The 27,271-nt window shown below is 38.2% G+C and overlaps 1 protein-coding gene across 4 annotated transcripts in view; it reads left to right on the plus strand.

The window, feature by feature from the left end:
- The window catches only part of CELSR1 (cadherin EGF LAG seven-pass G-type receptor 1), a 192,884-nt gene extending 166,526 nt beyond the window's left edge, over nucleotides 1–26,358 (plus strand). For 2 of the 4 annotated variants that reach the window (XM_060778417.2, XM_060778418.2), the window contains exons 26-35: nucleotides 4,489–4,601; nucleotides 6,774–6,853; nucleotides 9,440–9,566; nucleotides 10,636–10,761; nucleotides 14,606–14,742; nucleotides 15,082–15,185; nucleotides 17,217–17,384; nucleotides 20,397–20,639; nucleotides 23,109–23,373; nucleotides 25,502–26,358. In XM_060778417.2, the coding sequence (XP_060634400.2) occupies nucleotides 4,489–4,601; nucleotides 6,774–6,853; nucleotides 9,440–9,566; nucleotides 10,636–10,761; nucleotides 14,606–14,742; nucleotides 15,082–15,185; nucleotides 17,217–17,384; nucleotides 20,397–20,639; nucleotides 23,109–23,373; nucleotides 25,502–25,526 (1,388 nt within the window). In that variant the 3' untranslated portion in view covers nucleotides 25,527–26,358. The remainder of the gene's footprint in view (nucleotides 1–4,488; nucleotides 4,602–6,773; nucleotides 6,854–9,439; nucleotides 9,567–10,635; nucleotides 10,762–14,605; nucleotides 14,743–15,081; nucleotides 15,186–17,216; nucleotides 17,385–20,396; nucleotides 20,640–23,108; nucleotides 23,374–25,501) is intronic. The other 2 variants (XM_060778420.2, XM_060778421.2) reach the window with 2 other exon arrangements.
- The last annotated feature ends 913 nt before the right edge of the window (nucleotides 26,359–27,271 follow it).

Here is a 27,271-nt window from a genome sequence, read left to right on the forward strand (position 1 = left end):
TCTCCATCTATTAAACACAGAATTATTATTTCTTCCTCTTAATAGGGAAGGAAACAAATAATTGGACTTTTTCTTGGAAATTCCAGATAAACTTTGCATAGTGAGGAGTGGCAAAAGCTATGTCAATGAAAAGGCTTTGAATGAGGTAAAGTTTCATTGAAAGCCCAAGTTCAAAGTTCAAGATAATATTAACCCATCAACTTTTTACCTTCAGTGCATTCTGTATAGCCCCCCCCCCAAATATCAGGGATTTAATTGCTTCCTAATGTATATTGAATGATAACTTGGCCAGTTTTACTCCATATATGTGTTTGCACAATAATGAATAATGAAAATGACAACATTTGCTTCAAATAGTAAGCACTATTCTGGCTCAGAAGACAATAGAAAGTAAGGTGTGCTGACAGCTCATAATGAGTCATGGATAATTTCTCAGAAAGTCAGGACTTGTAAAGTTCAGAGGCATTTTGCTTGCTTGGAAGTCAAGACATTGTTCTCTTTAAGTAGCTCTCATACAAGTTAAATAATGATGGCAAACATTACCCTTGATTTTGCAGTGTGATAAGGGTATATACTCTGCACAAACAAAAGAACAAAAAAAGCCTGGAGTTATAATTTGCAACTACATATTTTAATTTGCTGTATCCACGTTTGAAGCTTGCAGTGACATGGGAGGTTTTGCGGGGGAAATGGACCTCAAATATGAGGAGGAAATATTGATTAGTTGTGACTCATAGGAAGAAAATTCATGCTAGCACGATTTATAGTTTCTACAGTGGCAATACTGATTGTATCATAGATTATAGGGATTGTACAACACATCTGAAAGGCATCAGATTGGGAAATGTTTGTCAGTACACCTGAGTTGTTTTTATACTGAAAAGCTACATTTCCCACAGGGCTTGCTTCCTTGAGAAAAGTCCCTAAAAGGATTTTTTGTCAGCCATTTCATTATGTGTACTTGGAGTCATGCTGAATAATAATGTTCTGTTAAAAAAAGGCCAAGTAAAACCAGGTCTTTCCCCAATTTCCTTTAAAGAGCTGTTGGATTCAAGGGTTTCCGAGAAGTACCCCATGCCACCCAGATACACCACTATGGATCTTGTAATTATAATGCATGTAAGAAGTATTGAATAGTTTCAAAGTACATAATCTGGCTAGGGACTCCTGTGCCAGAACTTCTGATTCAATGATTTTGAGCAATTTTATAGGAATCTTGATTCAACTATTTATTTTTCTGTAACATTATGGAAGAGCCATCTGTGGGTCAGGGTGTATAATAAAAATAATGTATATGCAGAAACATTGGCCAACTGTAGCTGGCATAGGCATTTTCAGTGGGATTATATGTCTCTTTATTTACTTATTTACAGCAAACATTTGTATCATCTGTGATCACCACATTCATAGCAAATGATAATGATGACAATGAAAAATAATAATTCTATTTATATCCTATTTTCTCCCAAAACCAGGGCTCAAATTGACTCACAAATTAAAACATGTTAATTAAAACAAGCCAGCACAATATAGTGGAGCATTGGAATATGACTTTGGAGACCAGGGTTTGATTTCCTGCTCAACCACTGAGTGACCTTGGGGAAATCACACAATCTCATCAGAAATTGGAAGTGACTTGAAGGCACACAATACCAAAAAACATACAGAAGATCAACATTTATATGTAATTGACCAATTAGCAACATAAAAGGCATATACTTAAAATGTTCAGAAGTGGTTAAAAATTGAATTATTGAAACAGTACAGCGCACTTTTAAAAAGCTTCAGTACTCAAAAGCCTATGGGAATAAAATAAATACTTCATCCAGCAATGGAAGGACACCAGTCATTGTCATTGCCATCATCATTATCTTCCTTCCACTTCCCAAATGTGGCTATTATTAAAAATGTGCTGATTATCAAGACTTCTAGGGTTAATGGAAGCAATCCATAAAAAAGCAGAGTGTGAGTTTTGCATTTTGTATTGTATTGTTTTAAAAGTACTTATAAAAGACCAGGTAAAGGTTTGGGCTTTTCTGTTCAAAGCACAGTATGAGAAACTTTGGGTTTCAATCACAACTTCTATGCATTTTTAAAAGCAGTACTTGCAAAGACAATTAAAACAGAACTGGAAAAGGTTTATTATTATTATTATTATTATTATTATTATTATTATTATCTTTATTTGTACCCTGCTAGCATCTCCCGAAGGACTCAATGCGGCTTACAAAGGCCAAGGCCTCAATAAAACAACAGCATAACAAATACACAACTTAAAGCAAATCAAACATTAAAGCAATAACAAAACAACAACAAAACAATACACCATAACACAATAAAACTAGAGCTGGGCCAAATGTGATGGGTGCATATTAAAAAGTACTGGGTATGACAGGTGGTATGTCGGAATTTAGGATAAGTGCAGTGTGCAAGCAATCTTAAAACTCTGATAAAGTGCTTCTGGGACATATTGCTGGAGTTTTCCTATTCTGGAAAGGCATATCGGAACAGCCAGGTCTTCAAGTTCTTCCTAAAGACTGTCAACGTAGGGGCTTGTCTGATGTCTTTGGGGAGGGTGTTCAAAGGCGGGGAGCTACCACAGAAAAGGCCCTGTCCCGCGTCCCCACCGCGTCTGACTACTGTAGAGCTTAGAAAAATTTCACCAAGCAAAATATATATTAATTTGTTGAAAGTGTATTTGGTTAGATTTGACCGATCTGCTTAGAACACCTGCAAATTGTGATAAACAGATCATTCTTGACAACATCACCAGTGGCTTGCCCACTATGGCATCAGCAAGAGCTCTCCCTAGGTCTCAGGTTTTGAACCTGAGATGTCAAATGTGCCTGATTTGGCAATCCTGAACAAAGTCAGGCAATCCTGACTTAAAATTTGGCAGAGAAAACTGTGTCCTGAGAAGCAAAAGACTGATGGAAAGAACAGAGAATACAAATGAAAGTTGGCCTGTTGAAACTTGTTGAGAAAATGAGAGGAAGTGAGAAAGACTTTTGAAGAATCAAGGAGACTTGAAGGGATTTTGTGTTGTTGGCAGGTTAAAGATTTTCAAACCAATGACCAAGATCCCAGTATAGTACAGCACAGAGGTCAGAAAGGCTGAGTTGAAAATCCTTGGTGGCAAATACTGCCTATTGATTTTCAAAATAGGCAAATTCCATACTCAAGGGCCTCAATCAACCTCATTTTAATTTACCAAAATGTTAATAATTCAAGAAAATGTAAAAGTTCATTTTTTTCCAGCTCATATTGGAATCAGATGTTTGGTCATACATTGGCACAGATGTCACAAATTGAGTATACAGTCTTGAAAAAAATATTTATTTCTCAATTATCTGTGTATTGTATGTCGTTGTTTGTTGTGTAAAAGGCATTGAATATTTGTCTTATATGTGTACTGTAATCCATTCTGAGTCTTTTTGGAGTAATAAAGCAGAATCTAAATAAAGTATATTATAATTTATTATTATTACTAGCTGTACCCGCCACACATTGCTGTGGCCAGCCTTCCTTCCCTCTTTCTCTCCTCCTTTCTTTCTCTCCTTCCTTCCTTCCTTCCTTTCTTTCTTTTTCTCCTTCCTTCTCTTCTTCTTCCCTTCCACCCCCCCCCCCTCTTTTCTTTCCCTTCCTCTTTTTCCCTTTTCTTCTTTCTCTACCAGTTCTTGGACTGCAACACCTAGCAGTCCTGATCAATCAGTCAACCTACCTACCTATCTCTATCTAATCTATCTAATTTATCTATCTGGAGGAGTTGCAGTCCAGGAATAGGAAATTGGAAATATGCAGGGATTGGGATGCTCTCAAAGAAGTTTAAGGAGAAGAAAGCTTGCAGCTTGGAAGCAGTGCATTTGGACCATCCTCCTCTCCTAAAGGGCCTGGTCTAAGGGATGCTGGGAGCTGAAGTCCGAAAGAGAGTGTGGATATGGTATTGTGTGTTTTGATTGCCAGGGGAGTCATTTTGTGCATGTGCTGTAGCATCTTTTTGGGGGATTTTAAAAAGTCCTTCTACTATCTTTTTCAGTGTTTTTATGAGTGATGGTCACTTGTTGGCCTGATAGATGTATTGTGTCCAAATATCATGTCAATTCGTCCAGTAGGTTCTTGTGGGTGTTTTCGGGCTATAGGGCCATGTTCTAGAGGCATTTTTCCTGACGTTTCGCCTGCATCTATGGCAAGCATCCTCAGAGGTAGTGAGGTCTGTTGGAATTAGGACAATTGTCCAGTGTTTTTTGAGTTATATTAATCCCACAAACGAACATTACATTTTTATTTATATAGATTATTTGCATTACATATATTTTAATGACCTTTCCTATGATACCACGTTGCTATTTTCTGGATGGGGACTGTTTTAAAAGAGAGAGTCTATACTTCTTGCACAGTAGTGGTTCCATGTACTTTGTGCAGCCTCTGAATATTGATCTTGCTTGTTATGCACACAAGATAACCTTTCTTTTTTGTGTTGTGATGCAGGTCTTGCCGTGGGCCTTGATCCACAAGGCTATGGGAATCCAGATTTCTGCTGGCTGTCTGTTCATGACACCCTCATTTGGAGCTTTGCAGGACCCATCGTGATTGTTGTGGTTGTGAGTATTGTAGATTTTGCTGACAATATAAATAAATTGAACGGAATATTGGCAACCCCCCCCCCCCCCATATCATAATCTTAGTGTTCATGTGTGTTTAAATACATATCGCATGCACTGAGGACAAGTAACATTTGAACAAGCTAACAATAATAAAAGAGGAAGAAAAAATGGCAAACTTCCCATTATCTTATATGATGGTGTTCATTATTAATATACTCCCTCGAAACAGTAACATATGCCCATTTGTTGTTGTGAAAAGGCAATCTTTCTTAAAGTTAGTCAAAGATTTTTCTTAATAAATATAGTCATGATTCATTTCTGCCATTTCACAGATCTTCGTCCGCCAATCTTATTGCATGAGATAACAGGTTCCTTCCACCTTGAAGCAGATATCAGATACCATGTTACATTCTTTCAAAAAAAAATTCTAGATGACCGCCCATCATTCCCAACAAATAAAACTCGGGTCTCATCTTAAATTTAACCTTATCAATATCTTCCAGAAGTTGTATGACACTTTGGCAGTTTCCAGCTGTTTTTAAAATCACTGAAGTTTTCCTTTGCAGTAATGTCACTTATACACACGCTGGCACTGCAGTGCAAATTATTTCCAGTTAACATCTTCCTCAGGCTTTCTACTGTCAACAGATCAAACTTTCATTTTCTGTTGGACTTCCTTTGGGGACTGTTCTTATGGCTAAAGTAAGCAATCTTTAACTCATTGCTTGTCATGTAGCTTCTTGTTAACAATCAACAAACCACTTAAGCTTTAAAAGCATTTTTACAACTCTTAAGATTTACTAATCAGGCAACTTAAGAGGGGGTTGTTTATCAAATGTAGCAACAACAACAACATTATTATTATTATTATTATTATTATTATTATATTGTTTACTTGCCTCTCATGGCTCAAGGCAGGTTACAACCGCTAAATCACATAATCATCTAAAACTTTCTATAAAATACACATATTAAAATGTATTTCTACTATGTGGTGCAGTGGGTTAAACCCCTGTGTCGGCAGGACTGAAGACCGACAGGTCGCAGGTTTGAATCCAGGGAGAGGCAGATGAGCTCCCTCTATCAGCTCCAGCTCCTCATGCGGGGACATGAGTGAAGCCTCCCATAAGGATGATAAAAACATCAAATCATCCAGGCGTCCCCTGGGCAATGTCCTTGCAGACGGCCAATTCTCTCATACCAGAAGCGACTTGCAGTTTCTCAAGTTGCTCCTGACACGATTAAAAAAACACAACTATGCTATGATGTTGCTGGTTTCATTTTATGTTTAATTCATAGTCCTTCACTTTCTCTCTCAGGTCTGTAAGCCAGGCTTAGTTTTTTTTTTCCCCCCACTCATGACCCCTTTTCACCCAAGAACTCCAGGTATATGAGTATATAAAACGGGTATAAAAATAAACATATACTGATAACACTATGTAACATAGTTTTGTTCCTGGGTTATAAATGCCATTTCCTAATTTGTTCTATTATAAAAACATGGAAAAAATTATTAAACTGCAAAAACTTTGTTTTTGTGGGCCATCCTGCAGCACATTTTGCTATAGTTTTTCAATGGAAAATCTCACAGAGTTTCAACCAATTCAGCATAGTTTGTGGCAGCCACAAAAATGAAGTTTCTGGAGTATAATTACTTTCAAAGTAAATACCGCACAATTAAACAGGAAATGACACTTTCAAACCAGAAACTGATCAATCTTAAAATTGTGCTACATAGTGCAATAAATCAGCATTTGCAAAGGCTTGCTAAATGGTCTATTTTCATTTTTGTGAACTACAGCTGAATTGGGGTTTTTTTAGAATCCAAATTTTTCATAACTCCACGTTGAGCTAAGGGAACCCCATTTGGGGTCGGTACACTCAGTTCAAGAGCCAGTGCTCTGAACATTATTTTTACATATGTCTTCAGTAGAAGCAGAAAACTCCAAAGGGAATCAAATATGCATCAGGTAGGAGCTTGAAACTAGATAATTCTTCAATTCTTTTAATGAGATCTACTAATTAAATTAGACTTTTGGCATCATTTGTAGTAGCTTTAATGTTTAACACTTTAATATATGAAATACAGGAAAATGCTAAGGCTATCGATGAAGTGAAAGAAAAAAAAGTTAAATTACTGTACTGATCTGTACTTATGTTTTTCTCAAGATCAATATCATCATCTTCATATTGGCAGTGAAAGCATCATGCAGACGAAGGCAGCGCTCACTGGAGAAAACTGGTGTCATGTAAGTTTGTAGCCATGGCTCATTAAATAGTGATAACATTTAATCAGTTTTGTATCAGTTACTTAGTTTTATATCTTAATTAAGTTAACTCTTTTGACCCAGCCTCTCCCCCTCTCCCAAACCTGAGTCATTCCCCATGCCTTCCTTGCAGAATGAACCTCCTTCTACCCATGCAACTGAGGGCTAGTAAAATAGGTTGGAGAGGAGCTATGATCGTAGCACTATAGTCAAAATCATAATTAAGTAGCAGCCATGAATATGAAACAGTTACCTTAGGGCAGTGATGGTGAACCTTTCAGAGTGCTAAACTGGGGGGAGCGGGGTAGGTGACTGACAAATCACGTGTGAGAAGAGAGGGCACTGCATGCCCTTTCTGGCACGCGTGCCATAGGTTCACTGCTTTAGGGTGTTATCACACTATGTTGTTATATTGTCATAGCAATGCATTCTCATTCTTTATTGGCCTTATTTCTCATCATTGCTGTTCTCCATGTGTTGTTGTATTGCAGGGCATTTAGAATGTGTGTGTGTGTGTTGTATTTTTAAAACACTGGAAATGCTCCATTAATGACCCCCTTCTCCTGCATCAATTCAGTAATCAGTTTGGGTGCAGGTGTGACCTTTTTAATGTCATCTGATTTTTGATGCTGTTGTATTGTCATAACATTATTGCCTATCCTACAGTTTTACCCTCATTCCGTCGTAGCACTCTTGGAAAAACCTATAAGGAAATAAAGGGCAGGGTATAGGGGTCAGTAAGGGTAGCATTAATTCAGATGAAAAAAATACTGTAAATTATGCTATTAAAGTGCAAATATGGGTACGATAGAGAGCATTAACAACTCACCCCTTCAAATGGAATAATGTAGCATAAAGGAGAGGCATGATCAGCTCCTTGGACAAGTCATGGCTTCAGAGGAAGACTAAGGTTAACCCCCTATGAATAAATCCTTGCAAGAAAACTCTGTGATCAGTTAGCCTTAGGGTTGCTGTCAATCATGAACAACTTGAAGGCACCCAGCCAGAATAGTGATGACTGTTTTGTACCCCTCCTCCCAGCATCAGCTGCCGCTCTGGGCCAGAGTGAAGAGGGGGGGCAGGGCACAGTTCGATCTTGTCTCCTACATATGTCATCAGTTGGGGACCCCTCCCCCCAGTACCAACTGCTACTCTGGGCCAGAGTGAAGAGAGGGGGGCCAGGGGACAGTTCCACCTTGTCTCCTGTGCTATGCTAGTAATATAATATAATATAATATAATATAAATACATATAATATTATAATGTAATGCAATATAATACTAATAATATGATATTCTAATTATATATTTATATTACATGTAATATTACTAATACTATTACAATATAATGGTATAGTACAATATAGTAATATTTAATACTGATATTGTACTATGCTAATAATATAATATATTGTGTGTGTGTGTGTGCATCTTGTAAGCTTCCTTCGGGGTGAGAAGGGTGTCATATAAATGTCGTAAGTAAGTAAGTAAATAAATAAATAAATAATGCTTGCTTCTTATTCATGATTTTGACATCTTTGCTATGATCATAGCCTACCCAAAACACACACACACATCCCAAAATGCTTACATCCCAAAATGCTGCATGGGAAGAATGAGATCCATTTTGCAGTGATTGAAAAATAGATTGATGACATTTCCCTCACGTTTGGGGCAGGGAGATGACACCATATAGAGTGTGAGGCCAATATTCCCCCCCTCCTCCTCCTCCTCCTAGATTTATCTCCTCTTTCCTGCATCTCTCCCTCCTCCACCTTCCTTCCTTGCTGCCAAATGCCTTTTTTCTTTACCTTCCTGGTTGCCTAGATCAATTCCCCCCACGCTTCCTTGCTTCCAGAACTCTTACTTCCTTCTCCCCACTCAGGAGGTGCTTTGACTCTGCTTTTCCTGACTCTGCTTTTCCTGCTGCTGCTGCTGCTGCTGCTGTTGTTGTTGTTGTTGTTGTTGTTATTATTATTATTATTATTATTATTATTATTATTATTATTAGAAAGGTTAGGTGGCCATCTGTTGCAGGTGCTTTGATTGTGCTTTTCCTGCATGGTAGATGTGAGTTGGATCGGATGGCCCTTGGGGTCTTCCACTGAAATACTGTTAAGTTTATGTTGGTCAAAAAGTTTGACCATTCCTGAGATAGATAGATAGATAGATAGATAGATAGATAGATAGACAGACACACATACACGTTATAATATTCTATTATATTATACATAATATAATATATAAACATTTTTTGAAGCTCCACAAGAAACTTTTGCTTCAAAAAGGACTCCATGGCTGAAAAAAATTGAGAACCCCTCAATTAGAGAAAACAACAATGCAAGCTTTGCACCACAAAAAATATACCATGGTATTACAAGTCCTGTAGGAAGTAAGACGCAAAGCGACCATTTGACTTCCACCATATTTTATACTGTAAATCCATATTTTCAAGCTTGTACCTTTTAGATTTTCTTCTTTTTTAGAGTGGACTTGGAAATACATTTACATTCCTCAGGCCTGTCTAGTTTTCATGCCATAATATAAATTACTTGTTCTTTTTATTTAGTTCTGTACTGCGGACTGCTTTCCTCCTTCTCCTCTTGATCAGTGCTACCTGGTTGCTGGGTCTGATGGCAGTGAACAGTGATGTAATGACATTTCACTACCTCTTCGCTGTCTTTAGTTGTTTACAGGTATGATATGCTCTTCTATCTTTATGGATTGCCTTTAGACCCCTTTACTTGCTCTTTGCAGATTTATCATTTCTCTGAATATGAAATACTGAGTCATGGTTAGAAATGGTAAGGAGAACATCTTTTACTTTCCTTTATTTACTGAAGGATATTTTTTCAAGAAAGACATGGGTAAGCAAATGGCACATTAGGTTTATATGGCCCCAGTGGAGCAACTCACCCCAGCATTTTTAATAATTTGCTTACATATGTTGTGATGATGGCCACCAGCATAGATGGCGTTAAAAGGTGATTGGAGATTCATGGTCAAGACTGTCATTGGCTGGAATCATTATGTCTTTACTCTCTCCAGGATCAGAAACAATGTGTCTCTGAGTGGCAGTCACTGAGAAACAATAGTGGAGGACAGCTGTTGTGTTCATACCTTACTTTCAGGACTCCCATAGACATCTTGTTGGCCAGTGGCTACAGGATACAGGATTAAATAGGTTTTTTTATCTCATCCAGAGAGGCTCCTCTTTAGGTCTTTCTCATTTGTAAGTACAGTATGATCCTTGTATGTATGAGACATACTGTATTTCACCGCATAATAGTCGCTTCTGCATCACCCTTGTTTTTTGTCTCCAAATTAGTTTTTATTCTTTCATCTCATAATTGTCACATGATATAATGCTCCCCGTCCTGCAACCTTTGACTTGAGGCTTTGCTTGAATGGGAGGGAGGGAGAGGACTCATTCTCCACCATAAGAACAATGACATGAGGCTTGGCTTGAATAAGGAGAGAAGAAGAGAGGGAGCAGTCACTCAAGCTCCATCTGTCCTCTTTTTTAAAATGGTGGCACCCCCTTTTGGGGGGTGAGGGGAATTGACAGAAAATCCATGATGATTATGTGGTGAAACACAGTACATCCCGGGACTTTGCATGGATAGGAGAAACTGTGGATAACGGCAAACCATGCTGAAATGAATGATTTCAGCCCAGGTCATCGTTGTATTGTAACTATGATACATTCTAACTCCTTATTTTCTTTCTTTTCTTTCTTTTTTGTGACTCCTCTGAAAAATCTAGGGCCTGTTCATCTTTTTCTTCCACTGTATTTTCAATAAGGAAGTGAGGAAACATTTGAAGAATACTTTCACTGGAAAGAAGCCACTTCCAGATGACTCCACGACAACAAGGGCTACATTATTAACAGTAAGAAGTGGTTTTGGAAAATATTTTCTCAGTATGTAAATGCTATATATTTATATGTTGTCAGATGTGCAAATGCTGAATTTTATCTGGTTTCTGCACCATCATTTGGGAAAAAACGGCAAGGAAGAAAGAAAATTTAAAATGAGGCGGGGAAAGGGAGAGAGTATTGTATATACTCAAGTATAAGCCTAATTTTTTAGCAGTTTTTTATGCAGAAGAAGCCCCCCTCGGCTTATACTCAAATCAAAGTTATTTATTATTATTTTTATTACATTTATTATTTTACCTTATTAGTAGAAACATTTATTATTTCACTCTATTTATTATTATTATTACATTTATTATTTTACACTATGATTACTGTTATTATTACATTTTCATTATATTATTATTATTATTATTACATTTATTATTTTACACTATGATTACTGCTATTATTACATTTCCATTATATTATTATTATTATTATTATTATTACATGTATTATTTTACTCTATTATTATTGGAAGGATACGTAAGCACATTTACATTGAAGAAGATCCGAATAATCAGAGTATAACAGTCTTATCTTAAATTACAATTTTATGTAAATATTTAAAAACATTTAGCCTATAGATGCTTCAGTTAATGCAATTGTGTTGTTATCTCGGCTTATTCTTGAGTCAATCCATTTTCCCAGTTTTTTTGTGGAAAAATTAGGTACCTCAGCTTATATTCTAGTCGGCTTATACTCGAGTATATACGGTAAATGTTGTACAGAAAAGACATTTATTCCAGCATTACATTTTCTTTTCTCCACACCTAAATTAGCTTTAAATGAGATTTTCATGAGTCTCTTTTAAAAACTGATCTAACCTAGAAAACTATTCAAATTTTACATATTAATTAAAAACAATGACATCATTTTTACCACAGACACAGTCATGGATGTATTTGAGGCAATTATCTAGATTTTTGGTGCGTGAGAATGCTAAAACTTTGCCACAAGAGCAATTCAGCTTGCCATTTGTTCTGGCAGGAGTGATCAGAAAAATAGCATTAATGGGAAGGTGTATTAAAAATCACATTCATTTGTTGAAACCCTGAAATATGAGAACAGTGTCGAACTATGAATCAGTGAACCTAGCCAACTTTAATTTTCATCAGCTGTTAAATACCTATTTATTTTTAAGTCAAATAAATTTTGAGCAGTCCAGTAAATTCCAATTTAAAATACTTGGTGTTTTAATGGAGTCTGTGGGCTAATATTTTTGAAACCGCTCCATTGATTGAATTACATTGGCCAGTTATTCTCCAATCTCAAGTGGCCAATATCTAATGTGTTAGCAGGCCGCAGAGTTCTCATATAATAAGATTTGGCATAGAATATAGAGTCTGGATTAAATAAAATGAAGTAGAAATACTAGGAACTTTCTCACCATCAAGATTAATTTTTGAGGAGAGTAAACTATACCTGGCTTGCCATTGACTCACTGCTTCTTAATTGTGTACCCTCTACCCCTAATATGGCCCCCTTACCTCTGCAGTTGGGTCCAAAAAAATTGGCAACAATAAATGTTTTCTGAACATCACCTAATGGCTGTTTTAGACACTTACATTAATCTGTTGTTTAGTTTTTACGGTGGACTCTGCGGAAGATGCTTCAGCTGTCCTTCAGAAAAGGAAATCAGACTGCTTAGCAAACTTTATAAAGGCTGATTTGTTATCAGTAAATGTTTGATTTTTATATGTATGATCTCTTCGATCTTTGGGAGAGGCTCTCCTTTCACCCCTGCCGTTTTCACAGGCCCGCCTTGTGCAAACAAGGGAGAGAGCCTTCTCCTCTGTGGCTCCCCGACTCTGGAACTCATTGCCCAGTGAGATTAGGCAAGCCCCCACTTAGTAACCTTCAAGAAGGATCTCAAATCCTGGCTTTCCCATTGCGCTTTTGGAGAGTAACCATACAACTATACATTGTTGCTCCCCCTCAAAGTTTGCCCCTATAGTACACTTCACCCCGCCTGTATGAAGGCCTGTTTTTACAACCCTGTTATTTATTTATTTATTTTAATTAACTTTATTTGTACCCCACTACCATCTCGCCAAGGGATTCAGTGCGGCTTACATGAGGCCGAGCCCAACACAACAACAAAAGCAATAAAACATCAATACAAGCAATTAAAAAACATAGACAATAAAATACACAACATTATTCAAAAGCAACACATGATTAAAACAGTGGGAAGGCCAAATGTAGAGTTAAAATTGGAAATAATGCTGGGCCATAAGCGAAAGGTGATACTAGTGATTGTGGAGGGCATACAAGCAGACTCAGGGAAATGTAAAGTGCTTTGGAGGACAAAGTGCTATAAGCTTCTCCCTCACATATAATCTGCTTCACTCCTATCTCACCCTGAGTTTTTAGTATTTTATCTTGTACATGCGGCCTGCTCATTGTCACTGTGATTATGAATGGTTTTTCATTATATTTTTTATATTATTTGCTGTATTCTTATGTTTTATGTATTTTATTGTGCTGTTGTTTTGTGCTTTGGTTTTTATTTTATTGTAATATGCTGTTGGGCTTGGCCTCATGTAAGCCACCCTGAGTCCCCGTTGGGGAGATGGTGGCAGGGTATAAATAAAGATGATGATGATGATGATGATGATGATGATGAGCCTGTATACCTGGGGTCATGTAAAAATTTCTCCACCCAAAACGGGTTGCAAGTGGAAAAGTTTAAGAAGCCCTGGTCTAATCCAACCCCCTGCCATTGGGGAATATACAACTATAATAATAATAATAATAATAATAATAATAATAATAATGTAAAACTTTATTTATACCCTGCTCCATCTCCCCCAGGGGGACTCAGTGTGGTTTACATAAGGTCACGCCCAACAATACAGTAACACAATATAACACAAAAGCATAACAAAACCAGAAAATGAAATACATAAATGCAAAACCAATATAATAAGCAAACAGCAAAAGCAAATCAAACATTAAAACAGAGAAGAATAGGCTGAGTAGTGCTAAACTCAATGATAAAATGTTTAAAACACTGGGAGATAGGGCAATATAAATTATCGGGAGGAGGATCCAGGGATAAGGAAGGATTTAATTGCATGAACCATAAAATAAAGTTCTTCTGAGGTCATTTTATGCAAAGTTTGGTCAGGGAGTATCTTACATTCAATCACTGAAGGCACATTGGAATAACCAGGTTTTCAGGTTCCTCCTGAAGATTGCCAGTGTGGGGGCTTGCCTAATGTCTCTGGGGAGGGAATTTTAGAGCCGGGGGGCCACCACAGAGAAGGCTCTCTCTCTTGTCCCCACAAGTCACACTTGCTATGCAGGCAGGAGCAAGAGAAGGGCCTCTCCGGAAGAACTACAGCCACTCCCCAGGTTACAAACAAGATATCTGCTATAGGTTTGTTCAGGATCCCAATATTGAACTATGGGGTCATTTGGGATCAAAATCCACAGTTTCAGAAGCAGTGGATTAGATTACATTTGAGATCTCTTCTGAATCTGTGATTCCGTGATTTATCCAGTTAAAACAATACAGAACCCCCTTTTTAAAAAAATCAGTGTTTTAAAAACCTGTCTAAAAAAATTTAGCCTATTGATAGAAGGATGCTGGCTTTCCTTAGAAGGAACCTCCATGGAGACAGGCTCCAAGAAGGCCCTTTCTCGTCATATAACCAACTGTGCTTGTGAAAGTGATGGGGCTGATAGAAGGCCTCTCCTGATGATCTCAGAGTTCAGATCAGCTCATGAGTCCAATGTGTATACAGCTCAACTTGTGTCTGGGAAGAATGTTATACTGATAAACATTGATTTTATTTTCTCCCCTCTCAGCGATCTCTCAACTGTAACGACACATACATAGAGGAGCCAAATATGTATCGCACTACAATTGGTGAATCCACAGTCTCCTTAGAAAGCACCGTCAGGTCAGCCAAGAGTCACAATAGCTACCTTGCTCATATCCTCAGGTAATCTGGTGCTGGCGCATGGCTTCCAGGCTTTCCTTTTCTCTTTGAATGGCTTTTGCAGAAGGGAAGGGGAACTGTATCGCTACTTTTGCCCACGTTGGCCTTCTTCATGCTTCTGCAGATTTGTTTCAGTTCAGTGCATTTTCTAGCTTGTCTATATGTTTTCTCTTACTACTGCAATTTGATTGAAGCATTTCAAGAAAAATAGATGAAAAACAGCGGTGGCACAACTAAACCTGCTGACCCTGCACACTGCATTTGGTAGAGCATATTAGAAATTCAAGCCTGCAATTTTGACGTCAGTGCACTGATTTGGAAAGCTCCTGTTTTTGTTTTCAGAGATGAAGCTGCCCAAAAGCTCAGCGTATCATCAAGCCAAGCAAGAGCCGGTCATACAGAAGGCGATTCCTCAATCTTCCGCAGGAAACCATCAAAATCCCATGGTATGGTTAAAAACAGAAAATTATATTATTGCCCCATCACTGACACAGCCAGTTTTCAGCATCCTTAGACACCTGGAAAACAGTATAGGGTCTTTTTCTAATTACACTATGTAACAAAATTAGAAAAAATATCTGTTCCTCATTTGAAAGTGTTATTTCCTGTTTAATTGTGTGGTATTTACTTTTAAAGTTGTTGTTATACTCCAGAAACTTGGTTGTTGTTGGTTTTTTTTTTTTTGTAGCTGTCACAAACTATGTTGAATTAATTGAGACTCTATGAGATACTCAATGAAAATTGATAGCAAACTGGGCTGAAGGATGTCCTTTTGCAATTTAATACACTTTTTCCATGTTTTTATTATAAAACCAATTAGGAAATGACATTTATAGCCCAGGAACAAAAATCGTAGCGTTATCAAGTAACTATTGACAGAGGCAGAAATAATTCTGCAGCATCATATTTATACATAACTAGCGGTCCCCTGCCACACGTTGCTGTGGCCCAGTCTGCTGATCTGGAAAATAAAGTAATGAGAAAGTGTTGGTTTCTAATATATGTATTGTCTTTATGCTTGTTGGTAAATGGTATTTCTTGCTATTTCTTTGTCAGAGTTGATGTGGAGATTGCCTGGTTTGCCTACTCTGGAACATGCAACATATAATTGCCCTTCTTTAGTGATCCCTTTCAAATCTTTGATACTGCATCTGTCATATACATATGTGTGTGTGTCTGTGTGTGTGAATGGCTGGATGGCCCTTTGTCAGGAGGGCTTTGATTATGTTTTCTTGCCCTGGTGAAGGGAGTTGGACTGGATTGCCTTAAGGCAGCATTTCTCAACCTGGGAAGTCACCAAGGGGGTATCACCAAGGGGGTGTCAGAAGGGTCACCAAAGACCACCAGAAAACACAGTATTTGCTGTTGGTCATGGGGGTTCTGTGTGGGATGTTTGGCCCAATTCTGTTGTTGGTGGGGTTCAGAATGGTCCTTGGGTCAATGCCCACCAAACCCTTCCAGTGTTTTATGTTGATGAGGGGAGTCCTGTGTACCAAGTTTGGTTCAATTCCATCATTGGTGGAGTTCAGAATGCTCTTTGATTATAGGTGAACTATCAATCCCAGCAACTACAACACCCAAATGACAAAATCATAATTTTTGAGTGATGGTCACTCCTTGTGTTGTGAGACATTTTGTTGTCAAATTTGGTGTGATTTTGTTCATTGGTTCTTTTATTTTTAAGGTATTCATTACGCACAGAGCATAGATAGATAGATAGATAGATAGATAGATAGATAGATAGATAGATAGATAGATAGATAGATAGATGGAAAAAGTGAGATGAGGGTATGATAAATGTATCTCTGTATGTCTAAGGAACACAGATAGGAGAGGCAAACAAAGTTGCCTTGGGTGAGAGATAGAGAGAGATTAGACTGACCCAAAAGAGATGGGAGGGCTGTGTGTTCAGGACTAGTTTTCAGAAACACACAGATTTTTTAAGAACACCGATGTTTACAAAACAGAAAAGAGACACAGCAGCACTGAGCTGAGGGGGAAAAATTACAGACAGGCAGGGAAAAGGAACTTTGATTTCATTTGAACATGTATGTGTTTGTGTCAGTTTGAAACTATATAAACCATGATTCAGAAACTGTCAAATGTGGCACTTTCTTGGCTTGTCTTGATTGAAAACCATCCCTTTGTTCTTCTGCAGGATAAACTATAGGATTTTATGTCCTAAATTTCTAGTCTTTGATTGGGAAGTAAAAAAAGGATTAGAGATACTGGGAGCACTGTGGATCGACATAACTGATGGTCAGCCAAATAGGGCAGCCATATCATTACAGAAAATGTGTTAAAAAGATGAGTGATCAATGTTATTCTTTAATATGCAAAATGGATTATGGCAACTTCGTTTGCCTCTTGCATTTCATATAGTGAAATGACTTTTACAATATATAGGATGCCTATAGGACAGTTCTGTTTTTATTGTTCGCATTGCATATCACTTTCCTTATTATTTGCTTCTACAGAGCATGACTCTGATTCTGACAGCGAGTTGTCCCTTGACGAGCACAGCAGTTCCTACGCTTCCTCTCACTCTTCAGACAGCGAGGAAGACGCAATGGATGCAGAGAAAAAATGGAATGCAGCCACTTCGAAAAGCAATGATCGAGGTCCGCTTCACAGCACTCCCAAAGGTAAAAGAATGATAGCCAGAGCTCTGGCTCCTGGCCTATAAATGTTCTTTTTTTAAAAAACAAATTTTATTAGGTTATACATATACATAAAGAAAAGAAAATAAAGAGTGGGGGAACATTGGATTATAGGATAGTAGGAAATTTTAAGAGTCAAGATAAGAAAACATCATTATATAAAAAAAGAAAAGAAGGAAAAAATAGTAAAAATAAATAAATAAATAGTTGTTTGACTTCCATTCTGTGCCTTCGCTTAGTATATATCAACTTTTTTAGTGTATATATTTGTCTCTTCTCATTTCTCTCTGAGCTCTTTTTCCCCTCATGTCTAAAAAAAACAAAGACATCAATAATAAAAAGAAAAAGTATTGCCAGTAAGTGTCTCAGAGATTAGTCTTATTATATATTTATCCTATTGACGTCTTTCATTCATATAATTTTCAAATGATGACCAGTTTGTCTCTTTTAGTGGTTTTCCCAAGCTTTTCTTCCAAAAAAAGATTAATTTGCCCATGTCTTTGATCTCTTGCAATTTATTTATCCAGTCCTCTATTTCTGGAATTTTGTCCATTTTCCAAATTTTTGCAAATTATATCCTTGCTGCTGTTGAAATATAGGTAAATAAAATATCCTTATTTAAATCTGAGGTGAATTCTGAATCCGTAATATTTAATAGGTAATATTCTGGGGGGTTTTGGGAATGATATTCCCAATATTTTTTGTGTCTCTTCATGTATATTTTTCCAATAAATTTGTGCTTTCTTACAAGACCACCACATATGAAAGAAACTACCCTCTACTTCATGACATTTCCAACATTTTTATCCGTATTTTTATACATTAAACTTAATTTTTTAGGTGTGACATACCATCGGTGGAACATCTTAAGCCAATTTTCTTTCAAATCCATTGCATATGTGTATTTTAATTTCTTATTCCAAACTGGCCTATAAATGTTCTAATAATTCATTTGTGATACACATATGATATGTAGGATGGCTTGGCCTTCTCAGAATAGATACATATTCAGATGCACAACAATCCAGGCAGTATTTCCTCATTGAAAAGAATTTGCTACTTTTTCGTTAATCTCTTTGCTGCCTAGCTAGAATTTTGACTAAAAAATTTGTCAGTGATTCTATTAAATATTTTAAAATTCCAAAACATTTAAAACATAATACAGTTGTCACATCATTTATTTCCCTTACAAAAAAATGGCACTTTCATTTCTATTACTTCCACATTATTCTAATTTTATCCTTTATTTATTTATTTACTGTATTTGTTTACTGCCCTTCTCAGCCCACAGGTGACTTAAGGCAGTTTACAGAGACAACAATTCAATGTCCAACACCATAAAATACATTATGAACCATCTAGGACCTTAAGATCGTATGGGGAGGCCCTGCTCTCGTTACCACCTTTCTTCAGAAATACGTTTGGCAGAGACGAGAGACAGGGCCTCCTTGGTGGTGGCCCCTCAGCTGTGGAACGCCCTCCTTATAGATATTAGATCGGGCCCCTTCCCTTTTAAAATTCCGGAAAAAAGTCAATATGTGGCTTTTTGAACAAGCGTTTGCAAATGCAGAGTAACTGACACAGGAAAATGGAACAACTAGACAATGAATCCAGACAACGTTTTTAACAAGGAGGCCCTATGAATTTATATTTGATTGATTTGTTCTGTTTTTATTATATGTTATGTTTTTAATTATATTTTTGACATTATAAGCATTGAATTTTGCCCTGTTAATCGCCTTGAGTCGCCTATGGGCTGAGAAAGGCAGTATACAAATACAGTAAATAAATAAACAATAAATAAATTTAAAAACAGTAACATAAAAAAACATAACATAAAAACAGTAAGCATAACAAAATCAATAAAAACACAAATTAGCGTCTCCTAGTTAAAACATTGTCCAGTCTCCTCATCCAGTCGTTCCATTTTCCTATAATTATTTTAATGTGCTTATTCATTGATGTTTGGTGCTTTCAGTTCACCATTGCTTTTACCCATTAAGCTAATAAATGGTTTCCAAGTTTTATCAAATGGATCTTCTTTGAGTTCTCCTTTTGCTGATCTTAATTGATAGGTTAACTTTTCCGATAGAGCTACCGCCCATATCCTAGTTAACCAATTCTTCGCATAACTTTTCCCATGTTTTCACGATTTTGAGTCTTGCAGACGTTACATGAGCAATATAAGATTTTTTATCTGCTAAAGCCTTATTTTCACTTTCAAATACTGAAATCATGAATAGAGCTCCCACCAAAAATGTATTGTTTCCTCCACTATTTAGCTTATTCATGACAGCCTCTCATCCAAGAAATTCTGGACTTTTGAGCACCTTAGCCACGTGTAGCTCCAATCCCTTATTTCTCTGCACTTTCTCCAACATAGCTTAGAGATCCTGTTATCAATTCTATGTATTTTGAGTGGGCAATAGTACTATCTATGCAAAATTTTTAGAGTATTTGCTCTCAGTTGTGCTGAGATTAGATCTACATCATCATTAATGGACTTTTCCCTGGTGTCCAAGACAATTGTCCCAAAAGCATTATGCAATATTTAAAAAAATATATGTCCCTGGTTTGAAAGTATTATTTCCTGTTTAATTTTATGGTACTTACTTTGAAAGTAGTTATTATACTCCAGAAACTTTGCTTTTGTGGCTGCTGCAAACTATGAAGAATTGGTTGAGACTCAGTGAGATATTCACTGAAAACCTATAGCAAAATGTGATGCAGGATGTCCCACAAAAACAAAGTTTTTTGCAGTTTAATTAACTTTTTCCTTGTTTTTATGATGGAACCCATGAAAAAATGACATTTATAACCCAGGAACAAAAACTGTGTTAACAGCAGGAGATTGGATTTGATGGCTCTTGTGGTCTCATCCAACTCTATGATTCTAAATAGGCCGCCTCTAATTGTGTTTCCAAGTTGACTTGTGGTGGGAAGCAGAGAGAGGAATGTTTACATTTTGTAATGTTTCATTTTGTGTGTGACCCACAGTTGATTCACTTCCCAACCACGTGAAACCCTATTGGCAGTCTGAGAGCATAGCAGCGAGTGATGGTGAGGAGCCAAGTGCAAAACAAAAGCTGAAAGTGGAAACCAAGGTTAATGTAGAACTTCACCAGGAAAACCAAGCCAACCACAGCAGTGAAATACCTCAGGACAAAGAGAACGAAGTGCAGCAGAAGGAGAACAAACCGTTTTCTCAGCAGAATCACCAGCAGCCTGAGCAGAGAAAAGGTAATGGGGAATTGGAATGAGGGATGTTTGTGTGCAAATCGTGAAGGATAAGATTTTCATTGGCTACAGTTACTAAAAACTCAAAACCTGGAAACGGAAGTGTGACTCTCAATACCAGTTTATTGGAAACAGGAGTGAGAAGGTTGATTGGCCTCATGTCCTGCTTGTGGACTTTCACATCATCTGGTACTTACTTAGGCGATCCCTCGTAGTCTGAGGATGATGGTTCTCCAAGTGTGGTATCCTGGCGGTGGGTCCATAGGTGACTGAGGAGCCCTATTCTTGATCTGCATCTTCTCCCACAGTGAGGGCATCGGTTTCCGGGTGGAAGGTGGTTGGCTTGATGCGCCTTCCTCTTGGTACATTTCTCTCTTACGCCCTCCTTTTCAAATTCTGCAGCACTGCTGGTCACAGCTGACCTCCAACTGGAGCGCTCAAGCACCAGGGCTTCCTGGTTCTCAGTGTCTATGCCAGAGTTTTTAAGATTGGCTTTGAGCCCGTCTTTAAATCTCTTTTCCTGTCCTCCAACATTCTGTTTTCCGTTCTTGAGTTCGGAATAGAGCAACTGCTTTGGGAGACGGTGGTCGGGCATCCGGACAACATGGCCAGACCAGCAGAGTTGATGGCAGAGGACCATCGCTTCAATGCTGGTGGTCTTTGCTTCTTCCAGCATACTGACATTTGTCCACTTGTCCTCCCAAGAGATTTGCAGGATTTTTCGGAGGCAGCACTGATGGAATCATCTGGTGGAGAACTGTGGAAGTGGGCAATGGTCCAATCTGAATATGTTTTAGTTAAAATTGTGTTAAAACAAAAAATAAAGGGAGGTAAATCTTACTAAAGATTGATTACACAGTCCAACAAAAAAACATTTTTTTCTTTTGTGGCTTGATTAGTAGGCCAGTTCCTAGGGTTGTTTGGGGCCCTGATTCAGAAAATTGCATTGGATAGACACCATCAGCTCTAGTTTCTTGGATATAGTTATCATGGTTTCTATGGGTGAGCAGATGGCAACTGGTAATTTTTTTCATGTCAGGAATGACTTGAGAAACTGCAAGTTGCTTCTGGTGTGATAGAATTGGCCATCTGCAAGGACATTGCCCAGGGGATGCCCAGATGTTTGATTTTTTACCATCTTTGTAGGAGGCTTCTCTCATGTCCCCACATAGGGAGCTGGCGCTGACAGAGGGCGCTCAACTGGTAGATGATATATGTTCTGTATCTCAAAAGCTAGAGCTGATGGGAGGAAAACTGGTGCCATTTTTTAAATCAACAGGTCAGTTATACCCAGAAATAGGGGTAATATTTCAGGCAACAGAATGTGTATTGGCCAATGTTAGGGGTCATATGTTACATGTGTAAGTATATATCTCTATGTGACATGATTTTTGTTCCTGGATTATAAATGTCATTTCCTATTGGTTCTATCTTAAAAATATGGAAAAAGTTTATTACACTGCAAAAAAATGTTTTTGCCGGACATCCTACAGCACATTTTGCTATAGTTTTTCAATGAATACTTGATAGAGTGTCAACCAATTCAACATAGTTTGTGGCAGCCACAAAAACAAAGTTTCTGGAGTGTAATAACTGGTTTCAAAATACGTCCTGCACAATTAGATGGGAAATAACATGTTCAAACCAGGAACAGATTTTTCCCCTCAAATTTTGTTACATAGTGTAATTCAAGCATATTATGTTTACACTCTCAAAATTGTTGACTGCGAAAGTGCCAAGCAGGCATTTAAGAATCTATGTATCATAACTGACAGGCTGATCCAATTTGCTGGGTCTTGTTGAGTTTAAATCCAGTGGCCTATGTAGCTTTGCTTCTCTTCGATGTGAAATTACTTGATGAGATCTTTTTTAATGTTTCTCTGGGATCCTTCTACATATATGTATTATGATGCTCAGCTAAGTTGAGAGGAATCTACACTTTGAGAATGGTGCTATATTGGGAATGTGAGTCAGGCCCTGGTTGTGGAATGTCCTCCTCTCTCAGAATTTTTGGCACAAAATTACGACACGGCTATTGACTTGGGTTTTGAGTTCTTAGTAGATTGGTTCTAATTTGCCATTTTTGATCTCATATTGATTTGTGGAAGTTTTGTATCCATTTGTGTTATTGTATCCTTTCCTGAGAGCAGCCATAATAGAATAGGTGTTTTTAATTGAGAATATTTTAATCAAGGAAGAAATGAATCTGTGGGAGTACATGAGGCTTCCTGAGATTTCCTTTTCTTTGGTGTCTTTAGACTAACAATCTAAGTTTGAGCAAGGAGTAAGGCCGTATTATTCCCTCTTAAACTGTGTCTACTATTGAGTATCAGAAAATCCTCAGCCAAGAGCACCCGTAAAATTATAGAGACTGGTCTTTTCTTCATGTCAAGCATAGGAGTATTAATATTTCCTGAAAGCATTTTATTTAATCACATGATGCCAGTCATCACTTCCTTTATCTCATGGCAGGTATATTGAAGAACAAAGTCACCTATCCTCCTCCACTGGTAGACAAAAACATCAAAAATCGGCTGCGGGAAAAACTGTCAGATTATAATCAAACCACAATCTCATCCAGAATGACCTCTATTGGGACAAATAATGGGATCCGCTCCAATTCAGACTCTGGGGTGACAATAAAGAACCCAAGGAGAGATCAGCTTCCAGAACAAATAAATGGTTTGGCCATGAATCTCCATGTGGGAACCGGCACTGCGGAGACCTCAGATTCGGAGTAAGTGCCAGCTTAGCTTGCAAGTTTACATCCTGTCCTATCTTTCCTGAGTTTCTGATTCTTGCTCTTTTCCATAAACTGGCCTCATTCTTTCTGTTGCCTTTTTGGAGCATTCATTCTGGGCTTGTGAACCCAAAGCTTAGAATAAGCCTTGGGGGCAATTTCTCCTCTTTTCTTCTTCCCCCATTTCTCTCGTGCACTGGTTTCTGGGCTTCACTCCTGGTTTGTTTCAAAATCAGAATTCTCTGGTACATCAGAAAAGCAAAAATCCAAGTTTTGGGGTTGATTAACAGGAGTCATAAGAATTAGATCCTGAAACTGGATCTTTCCCCCCCAAGATAAACAAGCTACATATACAGGGTGAGGCAGCACAATTTCCTTTTTTAAAATGCACGCCATTCAGTCGGTTGAAGACGTAGCGGAGCGCTAGTGGTCTCATTCAAGAGGCGGGAGTATAAAGTTGAGGCCTACTTTTCGAGCGGATTTGGAGTGGCCGGCCCGCTCTCCAGATTTGGCCCCTTGTGATTTTTTTCTATGGGGTTTTTTGAAATCCCGTGTTTATGTGAACCGTCCAAGGACCCTACAAGATTTGAAGACCAACATCCAGGAAGAAATTGCCAACGTAACGCCTGCTATGCTGGCAAGAGTCGCGAACAAATGCCAGAAATCGGTTTACTCAGTGTATGGAGAATGCAGGATGTCACCTACCTAATTTGATCCTCAAAACTACGTAAAACAAAACTTTAGGTATGCGCCTACATTATTAAAAAATAATAATTTCTGATTCATACAATGGGTTTTATTAAGTTTTTAAAAAAGGAAGTTATGCTGCTTCACCCTGTACAAGCAGTTTCCAAGTTACAGGCAAAATAGGTTCTGTAGGGTTGTTCTTAAATTGCATTTGTATGCAAGTAGGAGCCCCCGGTGGCGCAGTGGGTTAAAGCACTGAGCTTGCTGAGCTTGTTGACCAAGAAGTCGCAGGTTCGAATCCAGGGAGCACTGTGAGCTCCCACTATCAGCTCCAGCTTCTGCCAACCTAGCAGTTCGAAAACATGCAAATGTGAGTAGATCAATAGGTACCGCTCCGGAAGGAAGGTAACGGCGCTCCATGCAGTCATGCTGGCCACATGACCTTGGAAATGTCTACGGACAACTCCGGCTCTTCAGCTTAGAAATGGAGGTTGAGTCGGACACGACTGGACTTAATGTCAGGGACAACCTTTACCTAGGAACAGATACATTTTTAATTGTAACTCCAATATTTTTTTTGTTTGGTATAGCATAGGGAAGGGTTGACAACCTTGTGACATTTGTTTAACTGTTCGTGCCCCTGTTCAGAAGAGTTCATTTCACCCCTGTCACAATTGCATTTTAAGAATGTTGGGATCTCATAAAAACAAGAATCAATGAGAAGAATTCAGTGCAGACACCTTTTTGACATGATAACTCCAGGAGTGAATTTCCCTTCCAAAAGGGTAGATTTCCTCTTATTTCTTGTTGTCTCTCTCCCATTCTTAGCTATGAGTTGGATGTATGTCGGATGTTTGCAACTAGGAGTCTGCCTCTCATTACTACCTTCTGCTTGCTTAATGCAGGGGTCCTCAAACTAAGGCCCAGGGGCCAGATATGGCCCTCCAAGGTCACTTACCCGGCCCTTGTTCAGGGTCAGCCTAAGCCTGAAACAACTTGAAAGCACACAACAACAACAACAACAACAACAATCCTATTTCATCAGCCAAAAACAGGTCCACACTTCCCATTGAAAGACTATTAAGTTTATATTTGTTAAAATTGTTCTTCATTTTAATTATTATTGTTTTTAAGTGTTTTTTGCATTACAAATAAGATATACGAAGTGTGCATAGGAATCCATTCGTGTTTTTTTCAAATTATAATCCGGCCCTCCAACAGTTTGAGGGACTGTAACCTGGCCCCCTGTTTAAAAAGTTTGAGGACCCCTGGTTTAATGCCTGTGTGTTGCCTTCTGCAATTTTTGTCCTTTTCATTGCTTCAAAGAGTTGCCTCCTTGTTAGGTGTCCTGTTGCAATGCCCTAGGTAGTTTGATGTGGAACTGTCAGCCTGCCACAGTTTAACCCTAAGTTGCATGGTTACTTCTTCTTGTGAACAGAGGCAGTAATGAAACTTCAATTTGAATCATCAGGAAATTGTGATGACGGTTGCAACCTGGAGGGCTGCTCCATGGAGATGGTGCTTCCGATGGATTCGGCACTCTCCCGCACAGTGAGAAGGTGAAGGACACAACATCTGAGGGGTATTCCGTGCGATGGGCTACTTGTGATTCCTGCGAGGGGCTCAGCTCGCTGAAGCTACTTAGGGCACATTCAGTGCCTGCCTGCATACATTGTGCCAAAAACACACAGAAACCAATAAAATGGAACTCACTGTTGGCAAAGAACGCCTCTCCAAAATGCAGCCAGAGCCATAGCTATGCTGCAAGGGCTGCCAAGGAGGCCAATCTATACTACACTAACAAATGACTTCACATAAGGAAGAAATGGCCAATAGTAAAGCATATCAAGCATCACCTGAGCCCCATCAGAACTTAAGGGGCATCGGCATTTCGTTCTGGTCCAACAGCATATCCAAACTCAGGAGAAAAAAAATTATCACACAAAGTGCCCTTGGATTTCTTTGCCAGCTTCTACACCAGCTCATGGTGGACTTTTTGTCTTAAATACCACCGTTTTGATATAAATATTATATATATATATATAATGCTGTAGATAATTTTATATATTTTGTATGGTGATTTTTTTTTGAAAAGGTGCTTTTGTACATTTCACATGAACTGATTTTAAAAATTTAGAAGCAGGAGAACAATAATTGTGAAAGAGCATTGATATTTTTTATATTAAAAAAAAGAATTGCACAAGTGTACTTGAATTTGGCATTTGAGGTGAAGGGGAACATAACGAGTGTCTGTATCAAAACTGACCCACTTCTGCTACAGTCCTTTCTTTCTTTCTTTTTTGAAAAAAAGGCTATAATATAACTTGGGACATTTCAATGTAACTCATTTTCATAAGAATTAGTTAGAGTAATCTGAAATTTTGACACCAATGGTTTGTGAATGGTTTCTAAGGCATCCTAGCCCTACTATTCCCCCCAAAAAATATTTTTCTTCTTTTCCCATTTACAAAGTTCATATCTTGCCTTCAGCTTAGATTTTCAAACTGGTTTTCTTTTTTTTTACATTATCATATAGTTTTATAGGAGCCCCCGGTGGCGCAGTGGGTTAAACCCTTGTGCTGGCAGAACTGCTGACCAAAAGGTTGGCAGTTCAAATCCGGGGAGGAGGGTGAGCTCCCATCTGTCAGCTCCAGCTTCTCACGAGGGGACATGAGAAAAGCCTCCCACAGGATGGTAAAACATCCGGATGTCCCCTGGGCAACGTCCTTCCTGATGGCCAATTCTCTCACACCAGAAGTGACGTGCAGTTTTCTCAAGTTGCTCCTGACACACAAAATAAATCTAGTTTTGTATTACAATTCATGTACTTTTACCTTAGGAAAAAATATTTTCATGGAGTTTCTGTCAACAGTCCGTCCTTCTCCCATCTGCCACTTAATTTGGCAAATTTGAAAGATTCAAGGATGTTTCAGTCCAGTTTATCAGTGGCTGAGAATCTGTTCCAAGGAGATTCCATTTTTAATGTGAGGTGAATAAAAAAGGTAGCATTTATATCACTATCAGTGTATTTGAATGCTGAGTCATAGCTATGGGGTGACCTTGGGCAAGTCACATTCTCTTGGCCTTAAAGATAGGTAATGGCAACCCCCTCTGAATAAATGTTGCCAAGAAAACCCTGTGATAGGGTTGCCATAAGTCAAAAATCACTTGATATCAAACATCAACATCAAAATGTTTAGGAAGAAGG

This window comes from Anolis sagrei, chromosome 5 (assembly GCF_037176765.1).
Source record: "Anolis sagrei isolate rAnoSag1 chromosome 5, rAnoSag1.mat, whole genome shotgun sequence".
NCBI classification, from domain to species: Eukaryota; Metazoa; Chordata; class Lepidosauria; order Squamata; family Dactyloidae; genus Anolis; species Anolis sagrei.